At 47.4% G+C, this 10,836-nt stretch overlaps 1 protein-coding gene across 2 annotated transcripts in view; it reads left to right on the forward strand.

Annotated features, from left to right (window-relative positions):
* LOC141576051 (regulator of nonsense transcripts 2-like) overlaps positions 1 to 7,085 on the forward strand; it is a 77,360-nt gene extending 70,275 nt beyond the window's left edge. Inside the window, exons 18-19 of one of the 2 annotated variants that reach the window (XM_074358410.1) lie at positions 784 to 904; positions 6,472 to 7,085. In XM_074358410.1, the coding sequence (XP_074214511.1) occupies positions 784 to 904; positions 6,472 to 6,496 (146 nt within the window). In that variant the 3' untranslated portion in view covers positions 6,497 to 7,085. Of the gene's footprint in view, positions 1 to 783 lie in introns of both variants that reach the window. The other variant, XM_074358409.1, reaches the window with a different exon arrangement.
* Positions 7,086 to 10,836: the final 3,751 nt, after the last annotated feature.

Here is a 10,836-nt window from a genome sequence, read left to right on the forward strand (position 1 = left end):
TTAATTCAACAAATACCATCTCGTTTTGTCTGTTTGATAATTCTGGTCTTGAAGGCCCTCTGTTCCTTCAAATTTGAGGGTATATTCAAGTTAGGATTCCAGTTTTATGCAGACATACCCAGCAGACTTGGCTTAGCTGGAACTTTAAATATAGAGGTCATGGACACCTCCTAAGCCAGCCCAGCCCTTCATATAGGGCTGTACTCAAAAACTGCAAGAGATTGCTGTGTAAATAAATAATTGGTTTTCTATCTTTAAGTCCCACTTCTAGAATATTCTTTTCCAGCTGACACTCAACATTCTTAATAACAAATAATGGTAGTTAACAGTCAGTGTAAGTGCTTACTGTGGGTCAGACACTTGAGTAGCTTTCAAAGCATTTAATCCTCACAATTCTGTGAGATCAGTGCCCATTATTATTTGCATTTTACACTTAGAGACACTGAACCGAAAGTCCCATGGCTAGTAGGTGGCAGAGCTGGGACTCGAGCCAGTACTGTCTGGCTGCCGTCCTGCCTGCTTCTTACACTGTTGACTGCCTCACAAGACACTTGGGTGGTGGCCGCACTGGCTGTAAGGGGGGCTTTGAGTGTTACTTTACATGACAGTCAAGAGCGTATCTCGTCTCTAGATTGCTCTTCTGGTACTTGTTCATCATTTCAATCTGTGCAATGGTTGCTTTTCCTCAGCCGGCTCCCTGAGAGACTTTCCTGGGCTCTGGCTTCTTGAGGGGAGTGCATTTACCAAGCGTAACCACCTGTTCTGTTTGGCTCCTAATTCCAGAAATGCTGCAGTCTCTTGCCCAGCGCCCGGCTCCAGCAAACACCAATCGGGAGTGGCGGCCGCGTTACCAGCATCCGAAGGGAGCGCCTAATGCAGATCTAATCTTTAAGACTGGTGGGAGGTAGGACCCTCTCTTGTTTCTCCCTTAGCCATTTTCTTCATCATGTCCGTGTGAATAACTTAGATAGTTCTGGATTATACTTAATGATAAAGGCTGAATTAGCAAACTTAGAAAAGTCTTTGAGTTATAGATAGCTGAGAGAAGAAAACCTTTTAATACAATATTTACAGTTTTGGTTTTTGGGGTTTGTTTGTTTGTTTATTTGTTTTTGAATCTTGATTTCAGCCCCATCATTCTTAGCTTTTGCTTTCTCTGAGTGGAGTTACTTGTATTTTTAATTTTTCTCTTTTGCATTTATAGAGAGGACTAGTTTTAGATTCGTTTGAGAGAAATCAGAGGCTTTTTGTTAGGACCTCTCAAGCCACTGTTAAGTAATCGTGATGTTTACTAAAAGTCAAAACCTGTTTGCTAGTAAGACTTTCAAACATGCAGGTTGAGTTTGTTCTGGGGTATTTTGTTTGTCTGTTTTTGAGTTATAAAATGTCCTGCAGGGATTCATGCCAGTTCTTCTTAAACTTGAGTTGCCTAATGTGAAATAATTAAAACTCTGTAAGGAATATCACATGGAAGATGTTCCCTAATAAGACCTCATTCATCTTTTTTTAAGGAATAAAGTTGTTTAAAGTTTCTCTGGGATCTGATCTAAAGACCTGTCGGTCCCGCCTTCTGTCTTGTGTCTGGGTTATAATCTGCAGTGACGTGGGCTTTGCTGCTCTGCCTGCTCTCCCTCGGGGCATCCGGGTTTAGGCTGCGGCTGTACAACAGCCCTCAGATGTCCCCTTGTTGGACGGAGACAGCCACACGGGTGCAGAAAAGGGTGCTGGGGTCGCAGAAGTGGTTCAGTGTCGGGAAGAGTAGCGTTGGGGGAAATGCAGGTGTCAGAGCCTTTGTCTTTTACTCTCTAAATGTGTTTGTGTGTTCCTGGTAACATTTTTCTTAGAACTGTATGCTCAGACAACTCTAATCCAGTTCCAGTTTAAGAAATTGGTTTGTCATGACAGCTTAGGAATCTATTTTTTGTCAGGGGGTTCTGTTTTTTAACACCTGTTGAGTTTTTCAGAAATTGATGTATAAACCTATCTGATTCGGGGTAAGATACTAGGTTGAGCCTCTCCATAATACCTTTTATTATTGCTGCTAAGATGTAGACGCTGGCTCAGTTAAGAAAGGGGCCATGGACATTTTCGTTTCCTCCTTTTACATTTTCTTAGAGGAGCTTTAAATATATACCATTGTGTTCTTGGTAACGTCTGTTCTCTCTTCTTGTCTCGTTATTAGAATATTTCTATCTTGACGTTTTTCCATCAGCTGCACCTGTCTTATTGCAGCCTTCCATCTCTGAACAGCATTGTCCCTAATCCCTTCTCCTCTCCGTTCAGATACTGCGACTGTAGCATCTTTTACTAATTTTTCAATGTTTGGGTGACTTTACAGAATCAATAAATATGACATTTGCTGCATAATTACTATTTGCAGTAGGATTCACTCCCTGCAGCTTACATTCATCCAGCACCTTCCATGGGTTCAGTCCTACACTATGGAAAATTCAAAAGTAAAAGAGAGTCTTCACTCTCAAGCTTATAGTGTAGTAGGGAACCGAGTCCAGCTACTTGGAAGAGCTAGTTCTGCCCTAGTCTAAGTAGCAAGCGTTTCTTAGGCAGCAGGGAACAGAAATACAGGGAAACGTGTAAGCTTACATATGTGGTAATAATAGTTGTGTCTGTGAACACGGAGGCATGCCTTTTTTAGTTTGCTACCAGTTAGTCATCTTTCAGAATTCTTTGTTAACTTTCTGTTTTGCTTACACACACACACACACACACACACACACACACACACTCTCACACTCACACACTCTCACACTCTCACACTCTCACACTCACTCTGTGCCTGCCTCCCCAGCTTTTCCCCGACACTGTCCTCCCCAAGCCACCGCTGCCTCGGCGCTCTGTTCGGTGCTCTAGGACGCCGTCTTGGCAGCCCTTGGCACTTGGACCCTCCTTTTCTTCTCGGCACACTCTCTTCCCTTGACCTCTGTGGCTCTGCTGTCTTCTGGCCTCTGTCTTCCCTCTGTGACCTCCGCTTCCTGGCTCCTGACTCTGGGACGGGCTCGCCTCCACCCGGAGGGCTCGTGTCCCTCGGGCTGGTCCTGAGCGCTCCTCCCTCACCCCAAGCGCCCTCCGCCCCACGTGGGGCTCAGTTACCATCCATGCCTCCAGCCCAGGCATCACATTTTAGTTGCTGACTGCACATCCAGCTGTCTTCTGAATGACCACCTAGATGTCTTACGGGAACATCAACCTCAGTGTGTCCCCAGCTTCTCTCCTCTGTCCTCTAGGTCAGTGAACGGAGGCTCTGCCCACCCCCTTGTCCAAACTAGAAAAGACAGGTGTATTTTTGACTCTGTCCTCTCCCTCAGTCTCCACATGTGGTTAGCTCCCAAGTCCTCTGACTCTACGTAAGCGGCTGCCTCTCTCGTGCCCCGTGTGCTCCACCCCCGCCGCCGAGGTCCTGGATCCAGCTGTCGTCACCCCTTGTTTGGGTCGCTGCCCGCGTCTGCTTCTCCGTCCCCAGTTTCCGCCGCTTCCGCTTCATTCTCTGCTGCACCCACGCTGTCCTTCCTCCAGTGCAAGGCTGCCGCCGGGCCGTGTCAGCAAGCTGCTCTGCATACACCCCGCGGGGGCTCCTCTCGGCTTGTGGGGAAAAGGCCAGACCCCGCAGCCTGGGTGACACGGCCCTGCGCAAGGCGCGCCGCCTCACTGGCCTTCTCTCGCTCTCCTTTCCCCAGCTCCCACCGAGCTGGCCTTTCCGTTCTTCTCGTTAAGCTCTTTTTGCCTCCCTCTGTCTGGGACCCTGTCGTGCTCTTGCCCCGGAAACCTTGTCTTGTCTTCCGTTCTGTCTCCTCCACAGCTCTTGGTGCCTGGCACGGAGTAGGTGCCTGGTAAGTATTTGTTGAATGGACAAGGGGCTTTTAAAAATCTATGTTTAGCCATCTAATAAAAACGTCTTCTTGTGTTACACTCCCTAACTCTCTCCTTCCCCTTTGTTTTCCTGATTTTGTGAGACTCCCACCGCTTGGGCTGCCCACTGTACCTGCTCTAAATCTCTTCTTAAAATCATCACTCAAAAAAAAAAAAAATCATAATTTGTCCAGCACTCTTGAAAATGGCCCTCTGTGAAGTCTTACGGTTTTATGGTGTTTTCAAAGCCAGTGCTCTTAAAATGCTGGTGCGGATGAACATCGTAGAGGAACAAGCTAATGTGTAAACTTGAGTTTTTGAGCCTTTCAAGTAGCAAGAGTTCTTTGCTATGTTTTAAACTTGAGTTTTAAGTGAAGAAATGCAGTCATTTGGAAGAACGTATGTGATGGGGTGGAGTCTTTTGGTGGCTTGGCTTGGCTTTGTTTTCTTCTGTTTTTAACGCTGGGCCAGACCTGGTAGGAAGGTGTGTATTGAGAGCCGTGCTCCTCGGGCATCTGTGTGCTGAGTTCCTGCACAAAGGAGGCAGGAGGTTAAAATCTGCGTGAGGTTAAGAAACTGCTTTCAATTTTACTCCTAACTTGGCTAATGCTTTTTTTTTAAGTTACTAATGTTGACATTGTATGATGGATAAAAGGGAAGTTTATTTAGAAACTGGTTATTAAAGCATTTTAAAGTTTTTCTTACCTATGGATTTTGATCAGGCTCTCAGACATTAATTATGATGATTTTTATATTTTTCTAATCTGGACTGAAATAAGGCCGTAAGTTAAAATTTCAGCCCTTCTCCCGGGCAGTAATGCTCTAACAGAGTATAGGCATTTGCTTATAACGAGTTAAAATGGCAGTAGCTCTGTCCGCAGTGCAATTATCAGATACTCCGTAGTGCGGGACAGGGTTCCCTCCACTCCGCCAGTGTTGATAAAACCTGTGACCCTCGGCATTCGTGGCGAGTATTAGGACTGATATGGTTTGTGTGCTGTAAATTCACGTGGGTTATACCAGTGCTCCGCAAACTTTAAAAATATGCATTTTAACCATCTTGACTCTTAATTAAACTGCTGGTTCTGATTCGTTGCTAACAAGCTCCCAGGTGATGTCAGAGCTGCTGGAGTGTGGACCGCACTCTGAACAGCAAGAGGTTATGAGAGGCGTGTCTTACTTACCGAAGACCGCGGTTCTTTTCCTGTCGTTCACTGCATTTATCTGACGCGCTCTGTTTTAGACCACTGCTGTGTCTCGACTGCAGGAGAGAGACTTCCTCTTTCTCTCAGGGAATAGTGGTGTTACTGACCTTTTTCCATTCAGTTCAGCTCTGCCTGACATAACGGATGTATCCAGCTGAAGATACTTCTCCACATTTGCATTTTATTCTTTGAAAGTTTCTTGCTAATGCAGCTTGCCTTGTGAGAGGCAAACTGTGTTACTTTGCTGGAGCCGCCGTAAGAAAGCGTGGTGAACTGTGTGACTGAAACCACAGAGATGCTGGTCTCACAGTTCTGGAAGCTGAACCCAAGGTCAGGGTGTCGGCAGGGTTGGTTCCTTCTGGGGGCTGTGAGGGAGCCAGGCCTCCCTCCCGGCTTCTGGTAGTTTGCTGGCCGCCTTTGGCCTCCCCGGCTTCCACAGCACCATCCAATCTCTGGCTGCATCTTCTTGTGGCGTCTTCCCAGCGTGTGTGTCTGTGTCCAGATGTCCTCTTGTTATGAGGACACAGTCGTAACTGGATTTGGGGCTTGTCCTTCTGTCTGGCTTCATCTTAATGAATTACATCTGCAGCGACCTGCCTCCAGATAATGTCACATTCTGAGGTACTGGGGTTAGACTTCAACGTATAAATTTGGGGGGGGACACAGTGCAACCGTAACAGACCATGAACTCTCAGCATCTTAGGAAGTAGTTATAGTAGTTGTATGCTGGGCCCACCCCTTCCTGTCACGGTCAGAATTGCTCTCCTTGGTGCCCCTCTGCTCCCCGCTGTTCTCAGCCCAGCAGGCGTTGTGCGCTCCTGAGAAGCGCTGCCTTGTCCGCAGACGTCGGTGAACAGTGGCTGGTGGTGTCTGCGGGCCTTTTCTCGCCGGAGGTCGTCCTCAGTACTAGTCCTTTAACATTGCCCTGTTTGTGCCTGTAGGAGACGTTGATCCAGTAGCACGTGTCATTTCATTAGGTCCTGTATCTGATGTTGTGGATAGTGGAGTCCTCCAGCAATTGAGTGAGAGCAGTGGATACATCTCAGCATGTCGGTCTAGAGACTTGCGAACCTAAACCTGGGACAGGCTGGTTGTGATGGTAATGGTATGGGGGAAACGAACTTGAGGTTAAACTTGATTTGAGTTACAGTGTCTCTGAATTGAACATCCCATGTTGGAAAAAGATACCCTTGGGGGCTCCAGGACTGCAGTAGACAAGCACAGAGCAAGCGGTAAAATCTCCTAGTGACAGCGCACGTGCAGGACAACAGAACGATGAAAGACCCAAACACAGATAATCCACCAGGAAGGCTTCTGCTTAGGGATTTGTTTCAAGAGGAGCAAGAGATGAGGGAGAAAAAGCAGTTTGTCCATCAGTCAGTAATACAACATTGCCTATTAGGGTGAGAGGAGAACGTGACGACTAGTGTGCAAAGAGCGTGAACCCAGGCGGCGCAGGGGCGTCTGACACCAGCCTGAGCGCAGGGGTAGGTGAGCCCATTGTAAGTATCATCGAACACAAACAGCGTGCCAGGCAGACGTCACAGAAGACGGACGAAGGACAGCCAGGGGGGGTCCGGAGATTTTGTTGACCTTCATGGGTTTACAGCCTCTGTCTCTCAGCAAAGTGTGGAAACAGTAGAGCTTTTATTTTGCTTTGTTTTTGTTTTGTTTTGTTTTGTTTCTCCTCCCCCCCAACCCCCCCAAATAGAAACGAGGGTTCTCAGTCTGTTTCTGGCAATCTGTTAATTTCTTAGGATAGCTGTCTTTCGTTTGCTTTCCGATAGGCATAGTAAATTTAGTTGAAGAGCACATCTGTATGCTACAAACTTGATTACATCTTTTTCTAGCTATTTTACATTTTTTTCTTTTTACCATGCTTCAGTTTCTGCATGTAGAATTAAATAAGAAACAAAAGTTGTAAAGTTGTAACATTTCACATGGAAATGCTGCCCGATCTTCACCAGCTTCAGAAATCTGACCTTTGCCGATGCTGCAATAAAGTGTTGTAATTTAGATTTGGTGTGGTTGTGTTTTATTTGGTTTGGGTATTGGAGACGTATAAATGGGTAAATCAGTATCTTCCACAGTCATCTTTGTCCTTTTAAAATAGTGTCAGAGACGGTCTATTTGGCATTTCACTAATAACGTTGCTCTCTTCAGCATCTGTATTTGTATTGTTTTCCTGGGTGCCTGAGTTACCTTACCTTTGGATCAGTACAAAAAGTGTACGACAGAATAAACATTTTTAGAATAGGCTTGAGGCTGGTTACAATAGGAAATAAATGTTGGCACCACACAGTGTCGCGTGAGGCGGTGTTTATGATCTTACCGCGTGTGTGCGGCAGGGCTGATAAACGCCTCGGTAGGACAGGCAACTCAGAAAGGAATTGCGAGAACCACTGTTTCCAATTTCTTTCCAGGTATTCGTTCCAAGGTGACTTAGACAGTCCAGAAGATGTGACTGTAATTATCCTTGCTAAAATTTCTAAAATTCAGCATGGAGTCATTCAAATTTGAAAAGACTTGAAAAAAATTTCAAAACTCAATTCTATTAACCCTGTTTTCCAACCCTCATCATCGCTGACCTGTATACTGTTGCCTGCTATTCTGTGCTGGGGAGAATGATTTACAAGTTTTGTCATTTTTAGCTTATTTCTGAGTTTTAGATTGTTAGAAGGAACCAGGGATAATTCTTCTGTGTGTCATGCACAAGGCAGAAAATACCTGAAAATCAGTTACGATAATTCAGCTGTGTTCATCTTTCATCAAGAAAGGAGGTCCCTGGCAGGTGTAGCATGTGATGGGAGCCATAAGGAAAGTGGACTGAATAAGGTGGTGCCCATCACTGTACTTTATTCAGTTAGATTTCTGTAGCAGAGATGGACTGCTGGTGACCAGGTTAGTCATACGAAAGGTTCTGTGTTCACCAAGGAGCTTGTTTATATTTTTAAAAATAAATGGAAAGCCTCCTGAATTTTGGAGAAGAATTTTGGTCAGTCTTCTGGGCCTCTTTCCCCCTTGTGATCCACCAAAGGTAAGCAGATGTTAATAAAGCTGATGTTTGCTGTCAGACTTCTCCCTTCGATTCATTGATGCCTTTTGGGGAACAAATAAGCTAAAAAGGCCTCTGGGCAGCCTTCGGGACCCTTAGGTACCTCTCCAGGTGAGTCCCTGCACTTGCCCACGAGAGCCGCCCAGGCCCCGTGTGCTCGTTCTCCGTACAGTGGTTACACACCTGACTCGTGCAAAACATAGCGGCTAGACATGCTCAGCGAGGAGCCAGGCCGGACAGAGAAGGAGAACGCACCAGGGGGGAGGGCGTGGCGCAGGTCCCTGAGGGGCCCCATAGGATGTTAGTTGTAAATAAAAGAGACCCAATTTGAATTCACTTAAACGCGCAGGAGATTATCGCAGGGATCCTAAAGTTTGAAACCAACACAAGAATGTTGGGCTTTGGAGATACCTGAATGCAGTCAGGACCCTGAGGCGTGTGCTTCCACTCTGAGTTGGCTCCGGCTGCCGTCACAACCTCACACAGCAGACATTTACTGTACCTCACCGTCCCGGAGGCTGGAAGCCCACGCGCTGTCCGTTCCCCGTGAGGTCTCTCTCCTCGGCCTGTAGCCAGCACCCTCTTGGTGTTGTCACATGGCCTTAATTCCGCTTCCTTGATGCCTCTTACAAGGGCTCCAGTCCTATTGGATTAGGGCCCCACCTTTCTGACCGCATTTAACCTTCATTACCCCCTTAAAGGCCCCACCTGCAAATGCAGCCACACTGGGGGCGGGGGCTCCTTACTTGTGAGTATTAGTGGGGGGGGGGGACACACAGTTCGGTCCTGAGCACTCGTAAGCCTGGCTGCCAACAGCTCCTGAGCTGTGTGTTGCGCAGCTACAGAAACAGGGTGAGGGACACTGCCGCCAAGTCTGCACACCCACAGAACTGCTGCCCCGCTTGGCACGAGCCTCAGGCCTTGGACCGGTGGTCTCTGGTCGGGGGAGGGAGGGGCAGGTTCTACGAAACCGTGGCTGGGAGGCCGCTTTCCTACACTCAGTTAATCTGTCATTGGGGTTCTCTCAGATTTTAAACATGAGGTTTTCCACAGAGCTGTATGTTTATTTCTAGAGTTTGGTTTTTAAAGAACCCCAGAAGTTTTTACCTCTACAGCCTCTCATTAAAGCATCTCTCTCCCTTTGTCTGGCTGGCACCAGGGTGTGGCTGTCCCAGCTCTGTCTGGTGGTTTTCCCTAGACTTGTTTGAAATGAAAAGAAAATGGAGGTGGAATCAATTTTAAAATACTTAGCACGCTGTAAGTAAAATCACATTTTAGGCTTTCTTATTTAAATGGTGACTTTCAAAAAACCTTTGGACGTCCAAAGGACAGTCAGCCAGCCCATCTCAGTAGAAATGCTTCTTTCTGGAGGAGTAACTTTGCAGATCGCTGGCTTATTACTCAAGTGTATGTGTCCTTGGAAGCAGTCCCAGTTTTATAGTTAACTGGGGGAAGCACTTCAGATCCTGCTGAGCATGTGCACGTGTGTGTGCATGTGCTCAGGGTTTTACGCTTACTTTGGTTTCCTGTGTGATACTGTACAGTCAGTTTTATTGGATTCATGGACTTAAATATTTATACGAATACTTGGCAACCATTGGGAAGAGAAAGATTGACCCCGTTCTGTACATCAGGCGCTGATCTAAGCTCCAAGGACACGGAGGTGGGGGGAAGTCTCTGCTTTCATGGGACTTTCTAGCAGGGGAGACAGGCATGAAATATGAACAGTTCCCTGAAACTGTGACGCTGTCAAGTGCTTACCGCAGCATGTGGTACATAGAAAGGGTCCATTTGGTGGCAGCCACCCTCACTGTGACACCTTTGCTTATGCCCTGTCCTCTGCCAGAAATGTCATCTCCGAGTCCCTGGCTCGTGCAACTTGCCTTTCAAGATTTAGTTCATACATCACCTCCTCTGGGAAGCCTTGCTGTCCTCCTACCCCAGTTAATTTAGATGCTTTTCTTGAGCTTCGTCAAAGGGACCTCTGCACGCGCCCGCCCATGATGGGGGATAAGATGACAGGAGGGTGGTACTCAGTGGCTGCTTTGCAAAAGAGACAAGCAGAGCCCCTTGTGTGGGAGCAGCAGGCTAGGCGTGAGGGAGCCCTGTGAAGTGTCCAGCAGATGCTTCCCCCAGACTGCGGGAATCCTGAGGGCATCTCCTCCACCCCCGGAAGCAATCACTTGTGGCCACGTCCTGAACCTCTTGCCCTGCCACGTCCACAGCAGGGCTTCTGCGACTGACCCAAACGCCACTGGACCTCAGACTTGCCGATGGGCTCTCCCTCGTCTGCTTGACCAGTTGGGCTCAGGAATTTGAAGAGTGGACACAGGTCCCACGAGTCTGCCATTTCCCAATTCACCCTGACACTGGGGGTGACCTGGTGCCCTTCGGGTCAGCGTTGGCAGGATGTTTCTAGTCAAGACTGATGAGCAGAGAGCATCAGTCGAGTTCCATGTACTGTTTGCTTTGTAATCTTAAGAGGTGAGCAGGTGGGCTTCATGTGTCTCCCCGAGAGCTGTGTGCACCTGTACGGACCCCTCTAAGGAGCGCTCAGCCTGGAACATTTCTCACCAGAGGCCCAGACAGGAGATGCCTACTGCATCCAGAGGGGCAGGGGGGTGCAAGGCTGACACACTCATCCATTCATTAGATGTCTATTGAGGACCAGCTTGGACACTTCCTAATTGTATGAGCTTGTGTATTATTGAC

Source organism: Camelus bactrianus, chromosome 35, assembly GCF_048773025.1.
Source record: "Camelus bactrianus isolate YW-2024 breed Bactrian camel chromosome 35, ASM4877302v1, whole genome shotgun sequence".
Classification (NCBI taxonomy): Eukaryota; Metazoa; Chordata; class Mammalia; order Artiodactyla; family Camelidae; genus Camelus; species Camelus bactrianus.